Genomic DNA, 26,986 nt, shown 5'->3' with positions numbered 1-26,986 from the left:
TTATCTTATAAGCATCCTCATTTAATGTGACAGTTCTTATACATAAGAGAATTCACACTGGCATCATGCCCACTTCTGTGAAAAGTGGGTCATCACTGAAGAAGTCTGGTGGATATGGGAAAACACAAAAATCTTTTGACCCCTTGGGAAGATGTCTTGGTACCTGGTAAGCTGTTCGGCCCTGTCCCCGCAGATTGGTAGGTGAAGCCAAGGTCAGCCAATGGGAATAGAAATAAATGGGAAAGTGGATTATTCGGACAGAAGTGGATCTGGAGCCTCACTGTGGATATCTTCCCCACTGAATGCAGCAGTGTCTTCAGGCTTGTTATCCATCATTTCTTTGTACTGACGTTTGAAGAACCCACACTATGAAGGGAAATAAATCAGAAAATCTGGATAAGAGGGCAGAATGGGAAGTTGGGAGTAGGAGGAAGCTGAGACAGAAGGGAACTAAGTAGCCTTGTATTTGTGTGTTAGGATACTTATGTGAACAACAGCTACCACTGATTGAGTGTTTGCTGTGTGCCGAGCTCTGATCTGTACACATCATTCATAGATTCTGCATACGCTGGCCTCATGTCTCTGTTGTTTCAGCCATTCTGTGATATAGGCATTATTATCATTTCAAAAACAGGCTCAGAGAGGTTGGGCAACTTGCCTGACATTAAACAGGGAGTAAGAGCCAAAATGTGTACCTAGACCAGGCTGACTCCATTGTCTGAGTTCTTCCCTCTATACCATCCTGTCTGTGGGAGGGCAGGGCCGGATGCTGGTGGTCTCAGGAGTGGAATGAAAACACTCACCTTGTACAGTAAGGCTGTGATGAGGGCCAGGAGCAGCAGTCCTCCCATGGAGCTGCTCACAAGGAGGGGCATGGGGCTGTAGACCTCATACTCTTCTAGCACCATCTCTACCTGATTTGGGGATTTTGGGGTCAGAAAGTATCAGGCCTCCCACATTCCCTTTTTTTTTTTTCTGACTGCATCATACAGCATTTGGGATCTTAGCTCCCCGACCAGGGATCAAACCCTCTCCCACTGCATCCTTGCATTGGAAGTGTGGAGTTTTAACCACTGGACCACCAGGGAAGTTCCTCAGTTTCCCAGTCCTTAACTCCCTTCCTTCCTTCATCAGGCTCTGCCTCAAGAGGTGACATACAGAAGCTCTCATGGGCTTAGGGACGATTGTCCCATCCAGGGGCCTCCATCCATTCTTCCTCTCTCCAAACTTGCAAGCCCTTTCCCACCCCCCAACCACTCAGCATCACAGATTTAGCATCCAGAGCCCCCTGACCAGCCCAGCCACTGCCTACCACACGGTCATTACCTGGGCTTTCAAAAATGCCTCCTGTCCTGAAATCTGGGTGTACACAGATCTGTTGAATGTGACTTCAGCCATACTCACGACCAACGTCTTCTTCTGCAGCAACTGTAAAAGAGAAGGGGAGAGCTGGGAACTAGCTCTATAGGGGGTCTTGGGGCACGCAGGCAGCTCAGGGATAGAAAAACACCCTGGCTTGAGGGGGGCACAGACACTTCAAGCCCCATCTGAGTCAAGGAAGGACATACCTGGCTGGCCCAGCCGAAGCTGAGGTTGCCCTTCAGGATGAAGTCAAGTTCCTCCTGGACGCCGAAGGAAGGGATGTCACAGCGGAACCTCAGGCAGTCAGCGATGGAGCAGTCCTGGGAACAGGAGAGGAGTGAAGTTGGAGAGGATCTTCACTTAAACAGGAACCACAAGAGAGAATGAAATCTAGCTGATTTGGGGATGGGGAATAGATAAACCATCAGAGGACATAAACATGGCTCTGAAGCTTAGCAGTCTATTTCCTGGGGGCCTCCAGTGTCCAACTGGTCCTGCAGTGGGACCTTTCTCACCAGCACGAGACTGCTTGGCATCTGGGTCTGGAAGTCCGGCTGCTGGGGAGGTTCCCTCTCTGACACACAGGGGAGACTCTAGGGAAAGAGAGAAATAGCTACAGGATGATCCGCTGGTTGGAGGGTATGGGCATTGTGGGATCAAACTCTGGGGAGTGGTGAAAGGCAGGCAGGCACCTGTGAAGGGGCCACCAACGCCACATCCCACACGACCACACCGTTCAGCAGGACGGGGACCCAGAAATGAACACTGATGGCCAGTTCACGCTGACTCAGGTTATTCACCTGCAGAAAACAGAGACAAAACATGACTGTGGTCCCTGGAGCATCCCAAGTCCCACCCCTTTCCTCGCTCCAGCTTCCAGCTCTTCTCCATCCTTCCCTCACCGGCTCCCTACATCCCCACGGTAGGGACAGACGTGGATACTCCCTGGCCTCTCACGCGGTATCGATGCTCAGCTTCTTTTCTGCTCTTCTGGTCCGAAGCTGAAAAATTGAAGTACTTGGTGGATTCTTCTTGCCTGGAGAGAGAGAGGGCTTACGGGTGAAAAACAGCCCGGGGACCATCCTTGGTTGCACGTGCTGGGGAAGGGGCCCAGCATGTGACCCAGGGGATCGGTGATGGTCCCCACGGGCCTGTGCAGCCTCAACTTTAGCCTGTCAGGGAACTAGATCTCACAAGTGCAACTGAAAGATCCTGCATGTCACAACTAAGACCCAGTGCAGCCAAATAAATAAATATTTAAAAGGAGGGTATAACAATAACCATATCATAGACCTAGTAGGAGGGTTGGGCTTCCCTTGTGGCTCAGATGGTAAAGGACCTGCTGGCAATGCAGAAGACCCCTGGGTTGGGAAGATCCCCTGGAGAAGGGAATGGCTACCCGCTCCAGTATTCTTGCCTGGAGAATTCCATGGACAGAGGAGCCTGGTGGGCTACAGTCCTTGGGGGCTCACAAAGAGTTGGACATAACTGAGCGACTAACATTGCCACTAATAGAAGGGTTAAATTATGTAAATACGTGTAAAGTACTTCAAACAAGGCCTGGCATGTCGTAAGTATATAAAAGTAAGCTCTTGTGAGTTTTAGTGCTTTCCCATGGACAGAAGGGGAAATTCACACATAGAGTTTGGAAGGGCAATGACACTGCTTGACCCCCCTCTCTAGTTCCCCTAAAAATTGGTACATCAGCAGCAGCAGCAAACTCTGTCCCATGGCAATATTATAAGCTTATGGCCAACTCTAAAGTCTCTGGAGTTTAGCCAGGTAGGTGAGGCTCTTTGTCTTGCTTCCGGCCTGGCCCGTCCCTGCTCCCTCCACCATTTTCAGAGCCCAGAGCAGCAGCCCTTCACCTGCCTTTCCTGTGGCCTGCTGAGGCTTGTGCTCTTACAAACCATCCCTACAGTTTCGCACATCTCTGCTCTCCCCTGAGTTTTGAGAAAACCTGACCTTTCTCTGCTCTGTGTGGTGACAGATCACATCCCGTTGGCGACAAGCTCCCCACTTCAGAGTATTCAGAAAAGCCTCAGCTCTCAATCTAGTAGATCCAGTCCAGCGTCTTTGTGTTTGGCACAAAGGCTAGAGTTGGCTTCATGTTAAAGGAAGTCTGCTCCTTGGAGAGGGAAGAGAGGATGCACAGGGGTGGCAAGGTGTGTGTGTGTCCCACCAGCAGGTCAGTTCATCAGAGGAGAACCAAGAATTATGGGATATGGTGGTGCAGTGGATAAGAATCCGCCTGCCCACGCAAGGGACATCCCTGGTCTGGGATGATCCCATATGCTTTGGGGCAACTAAGCCCGAGCACCACAATTACTGGGCCTGCCCTCTAGAGCTCGTGAAGTACAACGACTGAAGCCCGCACGCTCTAGGGCCTGTGAGCCCCTGTGTGTCAGCTACTGAAGCCCATTTGTCTGTGCTCTGCAACAGGAGAAGCCGCAGCATCTAGAGAGTAGCCCCTGATGTCCAAAACTAGAGAAAGCCTGCAGGCATCAGTGAAGACCCAGTGCAGCCAAAAAGAAATAAATAGCAAATAAATATAGCAGTAAAAAAAAAAAAAGAATTATGGGACATGGTGTGCTTAATTGCTCAGCTGTGTTGGACTCTTTTCGACCCTATGGATCGTATCCCACCAGGCTCCTCTGTCCATGAGATTCTCCAGGCAAGAATACTGGAGTGGGTAGCTGTTCCCTTCTCCAGGGGATCTTCCCAACCAAGGGATCAAATCCAGGTCTCGTGCATTGCAGGTAGATTCTTTACCGTCTGAGCCACCAGGGAAGCTATGGTGCTATGCTGTAAGTACATGGCTGATCAACAAGAATTCTCATGTGAGAAATCAGAGGGGCTAGCTTAGATACTCATCCTCAAAAGTGCAGGCTGGCTTGCAGGAGGAGGTACTAGGTTTTGAAGAAGGTCCAAGGGGAGGACAGGGATTAAGTACCTGCTGATCACTGTGTAGACAGCATATTTCACTGGGAGCTCCAGCTGGGAGGTAGTCTTGTTGGATGTAGGTTTATTATTTTCGCTGGAGGGAGAGAAGGGTGCCTGGTTGGGAAGGTATCCAGGAAGAGTGTCCAGCTAGAGCATGGAACAGGAGAGAGAGGGACACACCCTACCTGGCCTGAGCTCACCTGCTTATGTTGGCTCTGAGATGAAACTTATCTCCTAGGGTGGCCTTGTAGGAGACATCAAATGTCACTATGAAGGTGCCCTGAGGGAAAAGAAAGAAGGGTTGAGGATGGGGAAGGCCATGGTGGAGAGAGGGAAGGAAATGGGGTCAGGAAGAGGGAGAAGAGCAATGAGAATTGGGGGAAGCTCTGACCATAATGCCCTCACGGAAGATGGGGTGGTTGATGCTACAGCTGCTGCTCTTCAGGCCCTCGTTTCCGGTGGGCACTGCCTCACATGCCAGGCGCAGGGGACGCTGACCAGGTTGCTTCAGAGGAGAAGGAATTTTTTAAAACTTAGCCACATGCATATACAGGCTTGATGCAAAACAGTGGTGGCATTGCAAAGCCGTAGGGGAAGCTCTCAGTAAATGGTTCTGGGAAAACTGGCCCATACGAAACAAGCAAACACATGAACAAGCAAACACTGGATCCCTACCTCACTCCATACATTAGAATAAATCCCAACTGAATGAAAGACTTAGATGTAAAAGGCAAATTATAAACCTCTTAGAAGATAATAGAGGGGAAGGTCTTTATAACCATAGAGTAAGGAAGTACTTCTTAAACATGATACACATATAAAATACTAAATACAAAGGAAAAGTTTGATAAAAATCAACCACAATCAAATTAAGGCCATCTAGGGAAGGAAAGCCAGTTAATGCTAGAGGAAATCAACCCTGAATATTCACTGGAAGGACTGATGCTGAAGCTCCAATACTTGGGGCACCTGATATGACAAGCTGACTCATTTGGAAAAGACCCTGATGCTGGGAAAGCAGAAGGGGGTAGAAGAGGATGAGATGGTTAGATAGCATCACCAACTCAACAGACATGAATCTGAGCAAACTTCCAGAGATAGTGGAGGACAGAGAAGCCTGGTGTGCTGCAGTCCACGGGGTCACAGAGTCAGACACGCTGCAGTGACTGAGATGTAGAGAACAAACGTGGTCACCAGTGGGGAGAAGAATGAAGGGAGGAGCAAACAGATCAGGTGTCAGAGGTGCAGACTACTGTTTATAAAATAAATAAGATGCAAGGATATATTATGTAGCACAGGGAATATAAGCAGTGTTTTATAACAATTTTAAATTGAATGTAATCTATAAAATACTGAATTGTTATCTTGTACACCTGAAATTGATATAAGATTGTAAATCAACAGTACTTTAAAAATTTCAGAAAAAAGGAACATACAAGATGTTTCCTCATAGCAGAAAGTGAGGAGCCTCTTGATAAAAATGAAAGAGGAGAATGAAAAGGCTGGCTTAAAACTCAACATTCAAAAAACAAAGATCATGGCATTTGATCCCATTACTTCATGGCAAACAGAAGGGGAAACAATGGAAACAGTGACAGACTTTATTTTCTTGGGCTCCAAAATCACTGCAGATAGTGATGCAGCCATGAAATTAAAAAACACTTGTTCCTTGGAAGAAAAGCTATGACCAACCTAGACAGCATATTAAAAAGCAGAGACGTTGTTTTGCTGACAAAGGTCCATATAGTCAAAGCTATTCTTTTTCCAGTAGTCATGTATGGATGTAAGAGTTGGACCATAAAGAAAGTGGAGTCCCGAAGTATTGATGCTTTTAAACTGTGTTGTTAGAGAGGACTCTTGAGAGTCCCTTGTACTGCAAGGAGGTCAAACTAGTTAATCTTAAAGGAAATCAGTCCTTAATATTCACTGGAAGGACTGATGCTGAAGCTCCAATACTTTGGCCATCTGATGTGAAGAACTGACTCATTGGAAAAGATCCTGATGCTGGGAAAGATTGAAGGCAGGAGGAGAAGAGGATGGTTGGATGGCATTACTGACTCAATGGACATGAGTTTGAGCAAGCTCTAGGAATTGGTAATGGACAGGGAAGCCTGGTGTGCTGCAGTCCATGGGGTTGCAAAGAGTCGGATATGACTGAGTGACTGAACTGAACTGAACACGTTTCCATTTATATAAAGTTCAAATATTGGCAAAACTCAACAGCATAATCTAGGGATATAATTATGAGTGGTAAAGAAATTCAAGGAATTGAGTATTACAAGGCAGAATAGTGATTACCTTTGCAGAGAGTATGAGGTTAGGATGAGGAAAGTTATATAAAGGGCTTCTGGAGGTGCTAGAAGTGTTTTATTTCTTTTCTTTCTTTTTCTTTTTATTCATCTTTGGACTTTGCCACGCAGAATGTAGGATCTTAGTTCCCTGACCAGGGATTGATCCCCTGTCCCTTGCATTGGCAGAGCAGAGTCTTAACCACTGGACCACCAGGAAAATCTTCCCCATCTTTCAAATTTATTATTATTTTTTAAAATCCTTTGGAGTGCTTTATTTCTTCATCTAGATGTTAATTGCATAGATTTTTGCTTAATATTTTGTTATTAAACTATACATATGCCCTGTGCACTTCTCTGTGTGTGTTGTATATTTCATCACAGAAAAAATGAAAGGAACCTATTATAACCCGGAGCAGGAGAGAGGTCCCAGCCACTGAAGCCCGAGGGAGCTGTTTACCTGGATTGCTAACGTGCGTCGATAGGACAGCCCTGCTGGGTAGTAGAAGCTGATCACCGTGCCATAGGAATCCTCGCCCTCATTGGACACCATCACTGTCACATTGAGCTCCAGGGAGCTCCCCACCACCAGGGTCTCCAGCCTGAACAGGAAGGAAAAGATTGGGAGAGAGACTCCAGGGAAATAGGTTAGAATTGTATCAGGAGTCGGGGCAGGGCTGTGGGAACGCATGAGCTATGTGCTGATGACCATCCAATCAAAAGCACTTCTTTGTTAGAAGGAGAGGCAACGGGAAACACAGGGACTTCCCATCGCATGAGGATGGGAGCCTCCAAAGCTTTAGTGTATGGCTGTGAAAGGAGACAGAGCTCACTCACCCTGAGAAGCTCAGGCTGACACTGAGGTCCCCTTCACAAAGGTGATCTTGCCCACAGTTCTTCTCAAAGGGGAGCTGCGGCAAAACAGTACACTCTCTTCCCATGCGGGTCTCGATCCACCCCCAGTCTCATTAGGAACACCCGTCAACACTGAGCATCCCTGAGCGCCCACCCTGTGCCAGACGCTGTCCTAGCACTCACTGTCCTAGACTCTGGCAAGGAGGTGGGGCAGACAGTGTGAGAGGGGCAGTTAGAACAAAAGAGAAAGAGAAGACAAGATCCTTGGCTTCAAAGAACGTAACGTTTAGTTGAGGAGTCAAATTCAACTGGAGCAAGCATTCAGCACACATTATTAACAGTCGCTAATGAGACAAGTTCTGCACTCGGAAAGGTGGCAACTGCAGGTGAATCAGACATGGTGGTGCTTTTACATTCAAGGAACCTACAATCCCCGAGGGGTCCACAGAAGTGGAGGCAGATGGCTATCAGTCCAGTCACGTGGTATTTGGCTGGGTATCACCATGACACAGTAGGAGGCCAGAGAAGAAGTGACAGGTGCTGAGCAGTGGTTTTCAAAAGAGAAGGAGATAAGACTGGGCTCTAGGGATGAGAAGAGATCTTTGAGGTGGAGAGAAGATGTTTTTCCAAATAAGAAATATGACATGCAGGAAAGATATAGAAATCAACTGCCAAACCATGTCTTCGTCTGTTTATTATGCTGCCCTTACTAGGAACACTATGAGCAACTACAGGTACCTGTAGTCACTTGACAGGGCCTCCTCTTGAAAACAGAAAGGAACTGCAACATGGAAAAGAAAGACAGACAACATGGACAGAGACATAGAGGTAGAAATGAGAAAAGCTGGGGGACTTCCCCTGCAGTCTAATGGTCAAGACTCCATGCCTCCTGTTAGATAACACAGGGGGCTCAGCTTGGTGCTCTGTTGCTCTGTGATGACCTAGAGGGGTGGGATGGGAGGGCTGGAGGAAGGCTCAAGAGAGAGGGGATATATGTATATTTATAGCCGATTCATGTTATACAGCAGATATCAACACAACACTGGAAAGCAATTATCCTCCAATTTAAAAAGTTGCATCTGACTAGAGACGGTCGTGAAGTCACTCAGAATAAGACAGACACCACCTGATATCACTTATATGTGGGGTTTAAAATATGACCCCAATGAACCTATCTATGAGACAGAAACAGAATAAAGGTTATAGAGAACAGACTGGTAGTTGCCAAGGGGGAGAGAAAGGAGAGGGTTGCATTGGGAGTTTGGGATTAACAGATGCAAACTGGTATATACAGAACGGATAAGCACCAAAGTCCTACTGCATAGCACGGGGAACTATACTCAATATCCTGTGATAAACCACAGTGGGAAAGAAGATGAAAAACATGTACATGTATGTATAACTGAGTCACTTTGCTGTACAGCAGAAATTAACACAACATTGTAATTCTACTGTGTGTGTGTGTGTGCGTGCTAAGACACTTCAGTCGTGTCACACCCTTTGTGACCCCATGGACTGTGGCCCTCCAGGCTCCTCTGTCCAGGGGATTCTCCAGGCAAGAATATTGGATTGGGTTGCCTTGCCCCCTCCAAGGGATCTTCTCAACGCAGGGATTGAACCCTCGTCTTCTACATCTCCTGCTCTGGCAGGCAGGTTCTTCACCACTAGAGCCACCTGGGAAGCCCAATTCAACTATACCTCCAAAAAAAAAAAAAAAAAAGATTCTGTACTCTGCTGCAGGGGGTGCAGGTTTGATCCCTGGTCAGGGAACCAAGATCCCATGGGCCAAGTGACACAGTCAAAATAAAAAAAAATTGATAAATAAATTAAAATGTGGGTTTAAAAAAATAAAAGAAAAAGTTCGAAGGGTCTGCAGAATGAGAACCAGAGAGTTTATGTTGGGGCAAAGTGAATAATCAGCCGAGATGTGGGTAGGGCTCCAAGCTGGGCCAGGCTGTGAGAATGGGGCGGAAGCATGTTAGATGTGATGTGGTTTCGTGGGCACCTGGGAGTCAGCCTCGATTCTTCAGCACACAGAGACACAGCAAGAGTCAGCACGTCCCTGGGACTTCCTAGGAAGACTCACGGAGGCCGTGAAGAGGTCTTGGGAGCCCACAGCCAGCACGGGGCGGAGGTTCTGAGATGAGGCGATGGGTTCCCCAACCAGGGAGAAGTTGAGTCGCAGGATAATGGGGTTCACTATGTCCTCCACACACTCCTGGAGAAGAAGGGGCTTTAAAGAACCTGCTCTCCTCCTCCTTACTGGCAACCCCGGTGGGATTTCTCCTCCACCACATCCACACCGTGGAAACCCGATCCCCCAGCCTCAACTTTCTCCTCTCCTGCCCCAGACTCCCCGCCTTTTCTGCCTCATTCAGGAGGGAGTGGAGGTGTCAGAGGCTGGCCCTGGGCTCCTTCCTCCCTCTCCCAGAGCCCACAGTCCTCACTGGTAAAAGCAGCTTCATGGAGTCACAGTGCTCTCCCAGACCCAGGGTTTTTCTTCGAGTCAAAGTCCAGTTTTTGGTCTCATCAAAAACAGCACGAGAAATCAGCCGACCTGGATCCAACGCCAGATAGTATGTGACAGAGCTTTGGAAGTCACCTGACGCAGAAGGGACGGAGGATGAAAAGTGAGAGAAATGCGAAGGTTCTGTTTTCATTTTTTCATGCAATGGAGATTCGCTGAGCACTTTCTGTGGGCCGCAAACTGTACCAGGTACTGGGATACAGGTGGAGAACTATGGTCCCTGCCCTCCTGAGCTCACAGCCTAGAAATGGAGATCAGCGTGAAGGACATAACATCACAGCTTGATCCCTGCAAGGGCCAGATCCTCAGTGGTACCAGAGAGGGCTTGCTAACTCAGATCTGGCGATCAGAGATGCCTTCCTGGTTGGACCTTGTCTGAGCTCTAACCTAGAGGATGAGCAGGAGTCAGGTGAAAAGTGGGGAGGGGAAAATCCCATATCTGGGGAACAGTGGCTAAGACCAGAAGGGAGAGGGAGGCTGGTACATTAATTAAAAATTATACCGAGGAGGGCTTCCTGGGTAGATTAGTGGTGAAGAATCTGCCTGTCAATGCAGGACACACAGGTTTGATCCCTGATCTTGGAAGATCCCACATGCTGTGGAGCAACTGACCTCATTTGCCACAATTTCGGAAGCCCTTGCGCCCTAAAGCCTATGTTCCACACCAAGAGAAGCCTCTACACTGCAGCTAGAGAAAAACCCATGCAGCAAGGAAGATCCAGCACAGCCAAATATAAGTTAAAAAATTTAAGTGTATGGATGGAATTCCCTTGCACACCAGTGGCTAGACTCCATGCTTTCACTGCCGGGGGCCAGGAGTTTGACCCCTGATTGGAGAACTAAGATCTAGCAAGACCCTTGGTGTGGCCAGAAAAAAAAAGGAGGGGGAGTGCTTGGAGTAAGGGAGGCTGGAGAGGCAGAGGGGCCAAATCATCGGGGTCACAGTGGGCAAGAGTTTTAGTCTTTATAAATACAACATGGGAGCGGGTGAGGAGTGGTGAACTGTGTTCAGGACCAATCAAGGTAACTACACCTGGTGCAGAGTGAGTGGGAGGGAGCAAGAATAGCTGTGGACACAGCTCAAAGAGGGTGGGATGGAGAAGGCTTGTCCTCTGGGAAGGTGGAAAAGAGGGCAGACCTCCCATGAATCCTGGAGAAGGAACCTAAAGGCCTGGGTGTGGGAAGAGGGAGGGAGAAGGGCAGTTGGGTGGACGTGGAGGTGAGATCTGGGTTCCTGGCTCCATTTGGCCCTGAGGAGAGGGCTGGGTAGGGCGCCTCTGGGAGGTAAGGGTCTGGTCTACCAGGAGGAAGCTCACCTAGGTGATCCTGTGAGCTTTTGTGGATGGTGAGACAGACTGTGGCTTGCCCAGCTTCCACGGTGGTGGTCAGCTCATCCCAGCACTGATACACAGCCTTTGTCACCTCCGGGGGTGTGAATTTCATAGTCATGTTCACCTTCAGCACTGGCAGGGTCCTGAGGGTGCATGAGGGGCTGAGGACCGGCTTCTGGCCTCCGGCGGGGAAAACGAAGGAGGGGGCAGCTTGATGAATCAGACACAAGGGGCAGGCAAGTGGGGAGGGGGGGGGTTGTCACCTGAGCAGTAGTGCGTGCCCCCGGGCCCCCACAGCAAGATCCACCAGTCCATCCTGCGTGAGGTCCTGACCCCCACTCAGCGAATGCCCGAAATACTGGAGCCCCAGGGAGAGCTGGGAGCCTGCGATCCGCTGGCCGGAGAGAGGAAAAAAAAGTGCAAGTCAGGGGAAGGGGATGGGAAAGGTTTGAGAAGGAAAATTTGGAAAGGACACTGAATAGAGTAGTTGAAGAGAAGGGAGGGGACATCCCTGGTGGTCCAGTGATTAAGATTCCATGCTTCCAGTGAAGGGGGCACAGGTTTGATCCCTGGGTGGGGAACTAAGATCCCACATGTCACAGGGCACAGCCAAAAAATAAAATAATAATAAAAAACAAAATTTAAAAAAAGGAGAAGAGTGGAGAGCAAACAAAATGAGGTCCCCAGGGTCCCCAGACAGAGATCGGAGCACTTTTGGTCCAATGAGGACCTTGAGGATGCAAATTAATGACAAAATCAAAGCATCATGAAGAGAGCATAACAGATTCATTTACTCGTCCTCTGTATGTTCATTCATAAATATTGGAGGAATGGACAGCTTAGTGCTGTCCTCGAGTTATCTTTACAAGAAGTCAATGGAATTTGCTCATCCTTTTATGTTTCACAGAAGGAAATCAAGGTTCACAGAGGCTAAGTCAGTCACTTTCCTAAAGCCACACAGACCACAGGGCTGGTCAGGCGTTTGACCTGGGGCCTGTGATCTCTTAACCACTAAGCTGCCCACACAGTTTGAAGTCTGTTTGGAGTCAAAGGAGAGAAGAGAGAGCATTTGCGCTTAGCTGGGCCAGGAGCAATTCAGGGAAATAAACCACTAAAAGGAGCAGGGGAATGGTCACTGCTGAGACTGGGACAGGAGGTGGCATCAGGTGAACCTAAGACACGGGAAAGGAGGTGAAGGCTGGGGGGCCTCACCTGGCTGTGGGAGGAGCTGATGCCCAGTTCTGAGGTTCCGTGGAACAGGTAGACAGCACCCCGGTTCTCCTGCTCTCCCGGGGCCCCAATGGCCACATCCGCCAGCCTGTCCCCATTCACATCCCCCAGCACGGTCAGGGCTGCCCCAAAGCGGCCCCAGGGGTGGCCCGGCTCCCCTCGCAGGACAGCATCACACTTCCACTTAGTCCTCTGCAGAATGAGAATGGTGTCAGGGCTCACCCAAACCCAGACCCCACCCAGCCCGGGTCTCATCGGCTACTCACCCCCCGGGGAAAGGGGCACACAGACACCTGGCCCCCCTGGGTCTGCTCGTAGAAATGAGGGGCCCCGATGAGGACCAGGTCAGAGCTACTATCTCCATTCACATCCACGGAGCAGAGGGAGGCCCCGAAGTAGGAGCCGATCTGGAGGGCAGAGTCGGGAGTCATCCTGTCTGCCCTCTCCCAGGAACACGCCCCCTGGGCCACGTCCCGCCTCTCCCCAGACACCAACACCTCCCCCAGAGGCCCTGCACCCCCTTCCTCTCCTCCTTCTCTGCCCCTGGAGACCCCCTCCACACTCAACCTGGGTCCCCGTGACTTCAGCCTTCGGCCTCCATTGCCCGGACACCTGGGTGAAGAGGACCACCTTCCCGGTGTGCTGATGGCGGGGGGCCCCCAGGATCAGGCTCTGGACCCCCTTCCAAAGGGCCAGCTCTGTGGAGTAACCTGAAGGGGCCAGGGTCAGCACCGAGGCTTCCCCACCCCTGTCCCCTCATCCCCCAGCCCCAGGCCCCTATCCTTCCCAGGCAGCCCTTCTCCTGCCTAGCCCCCAACCACAGCCTTGTCTCACCCAGGTAAGAGTCCCTCATGTCCACGTGCTCCTGGGACATGTTGATGAAGGTGGGGTTCTTCTTTTGGGGGTACAGGAAAGCACCTCCAGACCAGCTGAAGCTCCCCACAGCCCCCAGAACTGGTCCATCCTGGGAGGAAAGAAAGGATTCCAGGGTGAGCAGGTGGGAAGAAGACAACCTATTCTGAAGAAATGCCTGCCGCTGACTCCGCCACTCACCTGGAAGTCTCTCTTGTCATCTCTAGCTCTCATCAGCAGCCTCGTGTCCCTGACTCCTACGTCTCTCAGTCCATCCCCACTGCCACTGCCAGAGTCACCCCAGTGCCTCTCACCCACTGTCCTTACTGCCTCCTCGCTTGTTCTCCTCTGCTTCATCTACTGTCCCAGAGCTGGGCTTTCTAAACCCAAATGTGAGGCCACTACCCTGCTGGCAAACCAAAGTGACTTCCTGTCATCAAACCCCCGAGGGTGGCATTCAGCATCCTTCACAATCAAATCTATGGAGTCACCCGGTGTTCCAGAACACACCAACCCTCTGACCTGGACACCCCTCTCTCCTTTTTCTGGGACTCAGCTCCTCTCTCTGGAGGAGTCAACCTCAAAGTTACGTCTGTGAGATGTTCCTGGCTCCCTCAGAAAGTGCTAGGCATTTCCTCTTCTGAATATTTTGTTTATTGCCTTTTCAAACTCTTGATTATGGCTAATTTAGGACATATACAAAAGTCAAAAGAAACGTGTAATGAACCCATTAGTACCTGTGACCTAGCATCACTGATTAACTTATGACAAACTTTGTTCCATTTCTCGGTCCCCCTCAATTGCCCTCAAAATTATTCTGGGTAAGGGGCTTCCCTGGTGGTCCAGGAGCTAAGACTCTGCACTCCAAATGCAGGGAGCCAGGGTTCATTCCCTGGTCAGGGAATGAGATCCTACCTGCCACAGCTGAGACCTGGTGCAGCCAAATAAATATATCAATAAAAATTATTCTGGATAATATCCTTCTGAATATTTTGAACACGCACTTCCTTTCAGACCACTGTCTCTCTCTATCATTATTTTGAACTGAACTGATCGTCACTTCTCTGGTCTTCATGGTCTGGTCTTTCTCAGCTCTCCAGCTCTCTCTCCATGCTGCCCCTAGCTCCCCCGGCTCTGGCTGCGCTGGCCCTTCTCTCACTCTAGCGTAGGAACCCCATTCCTGCCTCAGGACCTTTGCACCTGCCGTTTCCTCTACCTGGAGCAATTTCTCCCTAGATATTTCCAGGCCTCACCCTTGCTCATCATTCAGCCTCCATGGTTATTCCTTAGCCCTCCTCTGATCACCTCTCTTCTTCTACTGCAGTGCTTAGTACCATCTGAAAGTCTTTCATTTCTTCGTTTTTTATCATCCCCTCCCACTAGTTACGCATTCCAGGAAAGCAGGGACCTCAGCTATCCCATTCTCTGCTGTGCTTCTAGCACCTATATTCACTGCCCGCGTGTCTCTCCCAGACTAGACAGTGAGCTTGAGGGTTGAGTCCGCTTTCTTATTTATTCTGAGTCCCGGCTCCCAGCCCCAGGCTGGTGCCTGAGACTCTTAATCAAGCACACGCTCCACCCACCATTGTGAGGATGGAACTGAAGCCTTCTTGAGACATCTCATGCTGGAAGGAGCTACTTGTCCCCGACTGCGTTCCTGTGGGGGAAATGGGTCATTCAGGCTCCCAGAGACCTAGAGACGGTGAGGATTCAGAGCAGAGAGAGGAGAATGTGGTTTGGGGCTTGAATTCTGGGTAACGATTTGGGGCGAGCTGGAGTAGGGATCCAGAAAGAGGACTCTTGGACTGCAAGGAGATCGAACCAGTCAATCCTAAAGGAAATCAGCCCTGAATGTGCACTGGAAGGCCTGATGCTGAAGCTCCAGTACTTTGGCCACCTATGTGAAAAGCCGACTCATTGGAAAAGACCCTGATGCTGGGAAAGATTGAAGGTGGGAGGAGAAGGGGGTGACAGAGGATGAGATGGTTGCATGGCATCACCGACTCACTGGACATGAGTTTGAGCAAGCTCCGGGAGACAGTGAAGGACAGGCAAGCCTGGAGTGCTGCAGTCCATGGGGTCACAAAGAGTCGGACACGATGGAACTACTGAACAACAACAACACAAGTAGGGACAGATCCTCGGGACTGTGGGGGACAACTGGATCTCGGCTCTTTCAGTTCCGACACCCAAACTCACTCCCCATTTACCCTCAACTGCAAAGATCTTCTCCTGAAGCCGCTTTAGGATGCTGCTGAGTGCTGCAAAGTTGTCCACCTTGAACACATGGTCCTCCGAAGGCATGGAGCCAATGATGTTCAACTCCTGCCTGGCAGCGGGTGCCTGGAAAGCATCTCCCACCTGCGGCAGAGAGGCACATGAGGAGGAGGGGCCTGCCAGCCCTTCTACCTGGGGGAGGTGAAGGCTGAGTCTGGGGGAGCCAGGAGCAAAGGACACACCCCAATAGCGTAACGGATGATGTTGGCTTTCTCTGCCTCGGGGATGACGTCGGTGTATTTCAGGGGGTCTTTAAATTTCTCCCCGTCTGTGATGACAATGATGATTTTCCTGGCACTCTTACGGGCCCCATTCTTACTGTGAAATAGTTCTCTCCTGCCAAGGAAGAAAGAGGGGGTAACTCTACTGAGATTCTGGGAAGCAATCATTTGCAGCACTAGAAGCTCCTCTGGAGAGACTGGGGAGGCCTGGTACCCTGAGACTCAGGCATGTTAAGTCATGGCTTCATAACATTACTGACAAAAATTACTGGCCCCAGCACCTAAGCCATTTTCGTCCTGGGCCACCTGGCCTCCAGTATTGGGCAGGCACGTGGTAGTATGTAGAGAGCGAGAATGGGTGAGGGATGGGGAAGAGAAAGGAGCTGAGTGGGGGAGAAAAGCGCAAAGAAGACACTTGGCAATAATTCCTGAGTCCATTCCAGGGAGGTAAAGAGGAGCTGCATTTTTTTTTTTTTTTTTTTAAATCCACAACCGTTTATCTTGGACTTCTTGGGCAGAAGCACTGTGCTCATGTTATCTCATTTAATCCTTCCAACCAAGTTATGAATTTATCCTCATTTGACAGTTTTCCAAGACTTAGAAAAAGCCGATTACTCCAACGGTGACCCAGGTAGCAAGCCAGGAGCCAGGATGGGAACCGAGAAGCAAACCCAAGTGGGCTCAGAGTCCAGCCAATCCAAAGCCAGGCAAAGGGGAAAGGAGTCTGGCCCTCGCCCTGGCTCAGGGGATTGCAACCAGTGAGGGGACCAGAAACACTCCAGGAAGACTCTGCCTGTGGCCCCCTCACTTCCCCTTGAGCCCTTTCTCCAGATCCTCGACCCAGCGCCAGACAGTGGCAGGGAAGCATTTTATCTGCAGGTAGCAGGGGTCGGAGCTTACACCACTCTCAGGATACCGGTGGCTGTGAATGTCAGACCATTCAGCTGGGCGATGGGATCCACCAGGCTCCGAGAGCTCCGGATGGTCCGAAATTGGTTGAAGGTGAAGTGGGTCTTCATAAGGTTTGAATATTGCATCAGCGAGAACTGTGAAGGCCAAGAAAAGGGCCCTGGTGTTCAGGAGTTGTTTTTGTGCGTGTGTGTGTGTTTTTAGTAAGCTTTAAATTTTTGAATAATTTTGCACTTACAAACCATGTTCCATGTGATTTTGAGGCCTGACAAGTATATACTGAAACCCAGAAAAAGAAAACTGGAAAATCAAAGCTAAATATTGCTTCTTTCATGGTTTACAAAGAATAACCCTGCCAACTACCATATTTGTTAAATTTAGATTAAAACATTTTTATAATATACAAAATCAATTTGAAGTCTATATTTCCTTGTTTCTCAAGAATTTATGGACTTCCTAGGTGGCTCAATGGTAAAGAATCCACCTGCCAAAGCAGGAGACTCAGGAGACTTGGGTTTGATCCCTAGGTTGGGAAGATCCCCTGGAGAGGGAATGGTAACCCACTCTAGTATTCTTGCCTGGGAAATCCCAAGGACAGAGGGGCAACAAGAATTTATACACACACACACATATATATACACACACACTGGTTACTGGGAAATAAAATAATAAAATAAAGAAATCATGAGTTATATGGAAAACATGATAAAGAAATCATCAATTATTTGGCCAAGTTACCTTCAGTCAAATTTCACAGCAAAATTATTTTATATTCCTTTCAATGTATTTAAATAGCAAAAACCTATTTCCTGTGGCACATGGGGACATAGTAAATGTGATGGGGAAACCTCCTCCCAGGTCAGGTCTCCAATTGGCCCTGCATGGGAACCATGCCTTGACCTTGGACCCTAGCTTCCTCAAGGCTCAGGCCTATTGATCCAGCCCCCAGTGATGCCAGGCAGCCTCCCAAGTTGACCTTCCCAGAGGTAGACCCTCCCCCATCCCACTCCCCAGGCCTCAGAGGGCCTAGTCTTCACCTGCGTGTTGGTGCGCTTGAACAGGTCCATCACAGCTCTGACAAAGTTCTTCATCCGTTTAAAGTCGGTTTGGTCAATGCTGCCAGAGCCATCAATCAAGAAGGCGATGTCCATCTCTTGATTTGGACACTCTGTTCAGAGGGAGAGAGGAATCAGAAACGTATGTTTGCAGGGACTTCCCGGGTCATCCAGTGGCTAAGAATCCTGCCTGCCAATGCAGGGGACATGAGTTTGATTCCCGATCCGGGAAGATTCCATATGCCTCGGGGCAACTAAGCTGTGCACCACAGCTACTAAGCCCATGCGCCCTGGGGCCTGTGCTCTGCAACAAGAAAAACCACTGCAGTGAGAAGCCCGCACACCACAATGGAGAGAAGCCGCTGCTTGCTGCAGCTAGAGAGAGCCCGCGCGCAGCAACAACGGCCCAGCTCAGTCAAAAGTAAAGAAATTCATGTGTGGGTCCCAGCCACTTCCTGGGGCCCAGAAACCCTTTCTGCTCCACAGAGTCGGGGAGCCATTCTTGGCACAGGGACCAATCCCCACGCTATCCACAGAGGAGGTCCAAATTTGCTGTCTCAGCCCCTTTCCCTTTAGCAGAGTCCCAGTTTCTCCCCTCCTCCCACCAGGCTCACAGAAGGGGAGAAAGAAGTAGAGTATGGGGGCCGGGTGGGCTCCTCACTCTGTTAGTCAACAAATTTTTATTGATTACACATGTCAGGGATGCTGTGGCATGCGTGCATGTGTGTCTGTGTGTGCGCACACGCGCGCTAAGTTGCTTCAGTTGTGTCCAACTCTTTGTGATCCTATGGACTGAATGTAGCCCACCAGGCTCCTCTGTCCATGGTATTTCCCAGGCAAGATACTTAAACATCGCCATTTCCTCCTCCAGGCGACATTCCGGACTCAAGGATAGAAACCCTGTCTCCTGCTTGGCAGACGGATTCTTTACCATGTAGCCACCTGGCCGCCCACACAGGATTATCGCAAGGATGAAAACAGTGAGTATGTCAGCGCTCCTCCCTCCATTCGTCCCACCCTCTCCTTCCCATGCTGTGTCCTAGACAGTACAGGGAGCTCCGCTGAGTGCTCTGTGATGACCTAGAGGGGTGGGATGGGGGGGCGGGAGGGAGGTGCAGGAGGGAGGGGATATATGATTACATGTAACCGACTCACTTTAGTACAGCAGAAACTAACAACAATGTAAAGGAGTTCTACTCCAATTTGAAAAAGGAATGAATATGTACATAAAGTACTTAAGACAGGGCTTGGCGCCCCATAAGGGGTAGTTGTTATCACCATCATCACCATATACCAGGCATTTTTCTGTGCCCAAGGACGCACCTGGAACAGATGCTAAGGTGTGCTCCCAAGACCTGTCCCCCATCAGGATGGACGTGCTCATTCCCAGCTGTAGGGAGTTGGCTGTCAATGGCTCCCAGTGGAGTTCCTCCCTAGGTGTCACCCTACTCAAAAGGGAGGTGTCTTGCCCAAGGTTACACTTTCTGCTCCAGGGGGCAACCTGTACCCAGCCATGCTCCAAGCTCCCGGTGGGGCGACTGAGGCCTCTCACTGTCTATCCTGTCCATCTACTCAGTCCTGCTTCCCTCATACTCTCATGGGGGTTGCTCCTGAGAATATTTTCAAGGGAGCCTCAGAGCCCGTCTCTAGGGAAATCTGATTGAAGACCAAAGTTTTATAAAAATATCTCATTCCTGCCCTTGCGGAGTCCACACAGTAGAAGAGAGACACAGCATATGCATGTGAAGAAATAAGACATTTCAGGCTGTCCCCAAACTTACGTAGGGGGTTGTGGTCTCGGTGCAAAACCCAGCTGATGCCTCTACCAGCACCCCACATCCTGTGTTGGTCTCGGGGTGCTGGGAGATCAGGCCACCACATTGAGGTGTGAGGCTGAGCTGCGGCAGCCGGCCTCAAGTCACTGAAGCAAAAATGCCTTCTCCCAGCTCCTCACTCCTCCCCCACCCTGCCTGCTCAACCAGTATCACCAGTGCTGAGAAGAAATGGAAGAATAGAAGGTCACTTTCCTCCCTGCTTCCTAGTCTTCCTAGGAAATCCAGCCACCCACACGGCAGGCTGAGCGTGTGCTCAGGTGCTCCCAAGCTGGGTAGCTGGTGTTCTCTGTAACCACATCTTGTGCTCATACCCACTTTTTTAGCTCCATGACAAAATCACCCTCCCTCTCCACATGCTCTCTCAGACCAGGCCTGTGGCCAGCGCCCTTGCAATGTCACTTCTGTTTCTTGCTGTTTTTATTGTATCCCACAGCAGGCACCTGGCTGTAGCTGATTGCCTTCTGGAAAAAGAACCAAGCCAATCAGGCAAGGTTGGTTCAAGCTCTGGGCTCTGCCACTTCCTAAAGTGGAAACTCATCTCTCTGAGCCTCAGTCTTCTCATCTATAAAACGGGGATCATCCTGGCCTCCACGAGGATCCTATGAGGACCTAGAAGGGGATGCACACCCAGCATCCAGTACCTAGCACTGCCTGGCGCACAGTCCTTCCATATCTACTCAAACCTGCCTTGTCTGCACCAGTTTTACACATGTATGTCCCATTTTCATCAGACATCACACCTCAGGAGCCCCAGAAACATCTAAGAGAAGACATTTACCACTTAGTGTTCAAAGCTACCTCTCCTGCCCTGCTGCACAGACATCCCCGGTGGGGCCTGGGACTCACTAGAGTCTTTGCCACTCTCCCTGTCCCCTCTGTAGACTCTGCTCTCACAACTTTGTCTGGGGGCTATTTCTGCTGCTGCTTCACTTCTGGCTAAAAGCCCACGAAGTCTGGGTTCGTATTTTCTCTGGGCCAAAACATATGCCTTGGGACTCCCCTGGTGGTCCAATGGTTAAGAATCTGCCTGCCAATGCAGGGAACATGGGTTTGATCCCTGGTCAGGGCAGTAAGACCCACATGCTGTGGGGCAACTAAGCCTGTGTGCCACAGCTACTGAGCCCAAGCTCTACAGCCCGTGCTCCGCAACAAGAGAAGTCACTGCAGGGAGAAGCCCACACACCACAACTAGAGAGTGACCCCTACTCACTGCAGCTAGAGAAAGCCTGTGTAGCAATGAAGACCCACTACAGCCATGAATAAACAGATAAGTAAACAACAACAACAAAACATGTGCCTTGTGCGGTCCCTGGCTCTCCCTGGGGGCCCATTGTTTCCTTTGATGCCACACACGGGGTTGTTTATCTCCCTCCTGTGCCTTCCTCCTGGTCCAAACAGATAGTCTTCAGTTAGAAAATTAGTCATAAAGGCAATCACATACACATGCCAGGCTGGAGTCTAAGCACTTAGACACGTATATTAAATCTTTTAAATCCCAATAACCACCTCAATTATTGAGTTCCATTTTACCAATGAGGAAACTGAGGCCCAGGGAATGTAGCCACTTGCCCAAGGACACAGAAGATGAACTTGTAAAGACTGACCCTCAGAGGACTTTGCTGGTGGCCCAATGGTTAAGAATCTGCCTTGAAATATAGGATACTTGAGTTCGATCCCTGGTCTGGGAAGATTCCACATGCCTCGGAGCAGTTAAGCCCATACACCACAACTAGTGAAGCTCATACGCTCTAGAGCCTGGGAGCTGCAACTACTGAGCCCGTGTGTGCTCTAGAGCACGTGCTCTGAAACAAGAGAAGCCCCCACAGTGAGAAGCCCTCCCACTGCAGCTAGAGAAGTAGCCCCTGCTCATCACAACTAGAGAAAGTCTGTGTGCAGCAATGAAGACTCAGCACAGCCATAAATTTTTTAAAAAGAAAACCAAAAAAAAAAAAAGAGGAAAGAAAGAAAGAAAAAAAAAAAAAAAGACTGACTCTCAGAGAGAGAGACAGCTGCAGGGCCCGCCTAGGCACCATTCTCTGCGGGAGACATCAGTGCTGGCAAAACTGTGCCTCACACTCGCCATGTTCCGGTCCTTTTCTGCCCTTGTAAGGGGAAGTGTGAGTTTGGGGGTATCTTGGCAGACTAGCAGAATGCCCCAGGACTGCCTCCCTCTTGGATTCTTGGATCTATGGTCCTCACCTCACGTTTTCACCACCCAAAACCCTTCCTCTGGAAACCAGGAGGCACCCCAACACCTGTTGGCTGATGTGGGACCCTCATGCCTCCTGCAGCAGCACCCCGAGGCTCCTTCCTGCCCCGTCAGTCATCACAGCTCCCCAGCCTAGGGGGTCCTGCTGTGACTACACTTCCTGTTGGGCCAGACTGTGCCGCCAGCCCCTGCTGAGCTTGCCGAGCCCTCTGGGAGGGGGCTTGGGGCACAAGAGGCCCAGGAAAACAAAGACCCAGAAGGTGGGGACCCAAGTTTCATGCTCTGCTCGCATGAGTGGTTCCAGTACGCGCTCCACCCAGAACTGGTGTCTCTGGGGGACCTACCTGGTAGGGCAGTGGGGATGGTCCGGATGACCTGCAGGTGGGAGCCCAGCAGGAGGCAAGTGCCTTTTATGTACATGTTATCCCCACAGGCTTTGTGCACAGTCGGGCCGCAGGCCTGGGGGCAGAGGCCCGTGTGGGTGAGGGGGCCCCCAGAACACTCCCCCTCCTTTTCCCTCCGCCCCAGCCTCCTCTCCCTCAACCCCGTCAACCTCTTTCTCCCTCAAGACCCTCCAGGGACCCAGAAACACTCACCAACAGCTGGGAGAGATGGGTGGAGGCCGCCAGGGACAGGCCCAGGGACATGTCCACAGCCTCTGAGGGGGCTGAGAGGGCAGACACACAGGGTTACACCCATGGGTACACCTTCACTTGGGGGGACAGTCCGGGCTGGAGGCTGAGGAGGGGGCAGTCCTGTGTAGGAGGTTGAAGGACCCAATCCCTGGGGTGAGTCACTCACTGTTCAGCGAGATGGGCTGACACTGACGGGTGGCAGGCATGCAGTCGTACAAACGTCCTGTTTTGTTGACTGTGACCACCTCCAAGGGGGCTCCCACCACGAGTCTGGAGGTACAACCAGGACAGACAGTCGCAGGAAGGGTGGGGGCATGGGGCGCTTTGGGTGAAGAAGTGTCATGGGGAAGTGAGATTTCACGATGGGAGCCCTTGGCCTTGGCCTGTGTGAGGCTACTCAAAATCAGGGCCTGAGTCTAACCCACAGAGGCTGAAAGGCCATGCTGGGCTTTCTGTTTGTCTGTTTGGGTACATGTGTGCGTATATAAATATACGTGTATTTGTATATGCAAATAGTTTTGGAGATTGTGTGTGCGTGTTTTAACATTCACTCAGAATAAAACTATTCAGAACAAAAAATAGCATTTCCCAACCACAAGTCAGTGTAGTTTGTCTCCTAAGAGCCCTCATTCTGAGAGAGCCATTATTCCAAGAAATAGGTCACCTCAAGTTAAATGGAAAAATGTTCTGAAGCCAATAGATAATTCTGTAATTAATTGGACTATTTATTTATTTATAATTACAATTTTATTTATTTATGCAGCTGCTCCGGGTCTTTGTTGCAGCAATGTGGGATCTAGTTCCCTGATCAGGGATTGAACCTGGGCCCCCTGCATTGGGAGCATGAAAGTCTTAGCCACTGGACCACAAGGAAATTCCCAAATTGGATAATTTAAATATGATAAACAATTTAATTTAAAGCAGCTGTATCAGAAACTGCTTCATATCATTTCTATTCATTTATAAATGCAACTGTTTATTTGCAAAACACCTTGAGAGGGGAGAATTTTTTCATTTCTCGTTGAGAAAAATGTTCTCATTACCAACAAGCTCGCTATTCAGGTGAGGGAACTAGACAAATACTAATATATTTTAACTGATTAGCCATGCAAGATTTGTTGAAATGGCCTTTAAAGATTCATTCTAGAGGACCATTCCCTTATGGAAACCTGAAATCCTTGTTTGTCTAAGACTTGAGGATGACACTGAATCAGGTGGTTGGAGATGTAGCCATTTGGTGTCTTCTGGCACAATCGGGTAAATAAACTTTTAGTCTTAAACTATTGACCTACAAGGGTTCTTTTTTTTTTTTTACCCCAACCCATTCCCTACATGTCAGCTCAATCTTTTCATTATCACTCAGCAGAAACCAGGAAAAACAGTAGCTTTGTAGCAATCAGAATGACATCCAATATATATTATATACTTGGTTGGAAAGTCACTCAGTTGTGTCCGACTCTTTGCGACCCCATGGACTAAAGCACTGGTGAACAGCAGACAATCAAGAGTTTCATTTTTGAAAAAAATAGGGCCTGAACACAAATTGACGGTAAGTGGGACAGAAGCTGTTGGATTTGTTGGGTGTTGTGTGGTCTTGCGGGGCTCCAGGGAAGCCAGTGGGGGGAAGTGCTGGAGAGATTCTACATCTTGTTCTAGGTGGTTGTTACCTGGATACACATATGTGAAAAATTTATTGAGTTGGACCTTCTAGATTTGTGCATATCAATCTCTGTGTTATATTTCAAAACAAAGAAAATAAAACTCTAGGGCCTGACGTCTGCTTCCATGTCCTCAGCCTGCCAGTCGAGGGAGAAGGAAGGGATGTACATTTGGGACTCAGTGACCTCTGTGTGCTCCGTCTTGGCTAACTGAAACTTCCTGTGCTCTCAGGGTCATTGCCAGTGCCACTGCCTCCGTGAAGTCCTCCTGGAGTTCTCTCCTGGGTTTGATGTCTCCCTTCCTGTGGCTTCCAGACTTTGGTTATGCTTGCATCACACTGTGACTTCAACTCCTTGGGTCCCGGTCTCTGGGACCCAAGAATGTGCCCTTCTGGAGGCAGTGTGGATACATAATTTGCCGATCCCAATGCAAAATAAAATTATGAGGCCTCCCTCCTGTTCTTGGAAAAAAGATTTTATCTCCCTTTCTTCTACAGGCCCTCCCTCTCTGCTGTCCTGGTGTTTCCTATTTGCTATTTAGTGTCACACTCCTTCATACACCAGGAATACAGCACAGATCCTTAGAGGCTGGGCAAGCCAGGTACAGCAGACCCTAACCTTGCCCGCCTCATGCAGGTGTGGTGGACAGGTTTGTAGCCCATGCTGCCCTTCCTCCAGGTGGTAGCAATCAGAATGTCAGCCTGCAGGCCAAGGGGGCGGAGTTTGGGAAAGTGGGCGGGGCCTACCTAGATCTGTTAAACTGGACCACGCTCTGGCCAAAGCTGGCTATGTCCTCTCGGAAGACCAGGGGCTCCTCCACATCCAAGTTGAATCCATGATAAGAAGCCAGGCCTGAGGAATATGGGAAGGTGGGGAGAACAGTCAGAGAAGCCCCTTCTCCTTTGAACCCCTGACTTCTCAGGGTCATGACACCCACCAGGCTCAGCCTTGCTTCCCCATCTGCCCAGGAGAAAGGCATTCTTATTATTGCCACCTGTGTGGTTCCCATGTCTCCTCCTCCCTTAAAAATAGTCTAATCACAATACAGAGGGCAACCATCCAGAGAAATGCCCCTCACCCACAGTCTGAAATTAGGCCAGTCACCTCCTGATAGGTTAGATAGAGCAGGAATATCCCTTAAAGATAAAGTGACCGTACAATTTATTGTCTAAACTTGGACCTTCCAAGAGGGGAGGAGGCACCATTAATAATTACACCAGGAACATTGGTACTGGCTCCAGGAGAACTAGGGCGTGTGGTCATCCCACTTAAAACTGTCCTACTGCATCTTCCCATTAGGCTTGGGAAACAGACTTGGAATTCTGTGATTTATTACTTGTCATTTTGTATTCTCCGTGTCCTCGTTCCTGGTGCCAGGCTCTAGGAGGACAAGGACAGCGCCACCTGCCTTGTCTTGGTGCCTGGAACAGTGCCCAGCCCTTAGCAGGTGACTTTAGCATTTACTGACTGACTCTGAACCACACAGCTGGTCACTGGCACAACCAGGATTCCAACTCACTCTCCCGATTCTTGACTCATCCCAGTGGCTAAGCTAGAGAGCCCCAGGGGAAGACACTTTACATTTCAAGAGCTTTTCCCAATCCCTTCTCTCCCAACCAATCACCTTTCCTCTCCATCCCTCCTAGAAGCCTGGTTGTCTCTGGATGGAGGAGCTGACTTCAACTCCAAGAGTAGGAAAGCTTTAAGGAGACCAGGCATCAGGCCAGGCAGTGACAAGGAGGGTCCAGACACCTGAACCCTGGGGCTCTGGGCAGAGGCCAGATGTTTAGGGTGCTGGTCCTTACTGGGTCCACATGCAAGGGAACCTCACGTCTGACATCTTTCTCACAAAGATTGATTCTATTTCTAGTCTGGAAGCAGCCCCTGTGATCTGACAGGTAGAGGATACCGAGAGACTCAGACCCAGATGCCTCAGGGGCCAGGCAGGTGACATCAAAGAGTGAAGTGGGCGGGTCTGAGCCCCAGGGGGTAAAGGCGGCATCCATTCCCAGACTCTGGTACCCAGAGCAGCCAGACCTTCCCATTTCTCAAGAGAAGCTGGAAAGACTCAGGAGATGTGCAGGACCAAGGAAGTGCTGTCTAAACTAAAGTCTTCCCATCTCTTGTGGATGGTGTGGCCTCCCCTCCCAGGGGCCCTGGGGCAGACGCCCCTCACTCCCAGCACCCACCCCAGGGCCCCCAGGAAAGGAAGGGAGAGAGAAACCATGGGCAACCTGGAGAGCAGCTCACCTTCCACCCAAGCATAACCCGTGAACCCACGTCCCTCAGCTTTGCCCAGCTCCTGCCCCTCCCCAGATTCCAGGCCATTCCTTCCACTACACCAGACTGGACAGGAGTCCTCTCCTTTTCCTTCAGCTCCTCCTGCCTGCCCTACCAGGCAGAGACCACCGCTCCCCCAACCCACAGAAGGCTTCTCACAGCCCCGAGGACCCCCACTCACCAGTCAGGAACAGCACAACTGCAAAGGCCATCCCCAAGCAGCTCATCAGAGAAAAAGAGGAGGGCCGGGCAGCAGAGCACTGGAGGGTGCTCAGTGTCTCCGGGGGAGTTAAAATAACGAGTCAGGGCTTGACGTGGCAGGAGGAAGGCTCGGTGAGGAAGTACTTCGTTATTTATAGAAAGGCGGGGGCAAGACACCTTGGGGAAAAGCCCCCATACTCCTTTCCATTCTACGTCCAGGGAGTTGGCTTCCCTGGCTGCCCCAGACCACCCTCCCCTGGCCCTTGAGACCTGCTTGATGCCCAGGGTCCTGGGAGCTCTCTGGGGCCTCAGGAATCA

At 50.1% G+C, this 26,986-nt stretch overlaps 1 protein-coding gene across 1 annotated transcript; it reads right to left on the bottom strand.

Annotated features, from left to right (window-relative positions):
- Positions 1-26,795, bottom strand: LOC102180368 (integrin alpha-D). Its single transcript, XM_018040561.1, has 30 exons — positions 26,649-26,795; positions 24,934-25,039; positions 22,696-22,799; positions 22,491-22,561; positions 22,239-22,353; positions 17,833-17,963; positions 16,787-16,932; positions 15,848-16,001; positions 15,599-15,749; positions 14,972-15,045; positions 13,371-13,500; positions 13,104-13,246; positions 12,803-12,943; positions 12,519-12,728; positions 11,570-11,700; positions 11,292-11,449; positions 9,896-10,050; positions 9,535-9,666; positions 7,431-7,504; positions 7,054-7,195; positions 4,697-4,810; positions 4,506-4,585; positions 4,316-4,399; positions 2,320-2,398; positions 2,055-2,162; positions 1,878-1,955; positions 1,569-1,682; positions 1,327-1,428; positions 804-914; positions 1-366 (listed from the first exon to the last, which is right to left on the bottom strand). The coding sequence occupies exons 1-30, from the start codon at positions 26,692-26,694 to the stop codon at positions 250-252; spliced, it is 3,501 nt and encodes a 1,166-aa protein (XP_017896050.1). The 5' UTR covers positions 26,695-26,795; the 3' UTR covers positions 1-249.

This window comes from Capra hircus, chromosome 25 (assembly GCF_001704415.2).
Source record: "Capra hircus breed San Clemente chromosome 25, ASM170441v1, whole genome shotgun sequence".
Classification (NCBI taxonomy): Eukaryota; Metazoa; Chordata; class Mammalia; order Artiodactyla; family Bovidae; genus Capra; species Capra hircus.
The sequence above is the reverse complement of the archived record's forward strand: the minus strand, read 5'-3'. Positions and strand labels throughout refer to the sequence as shown.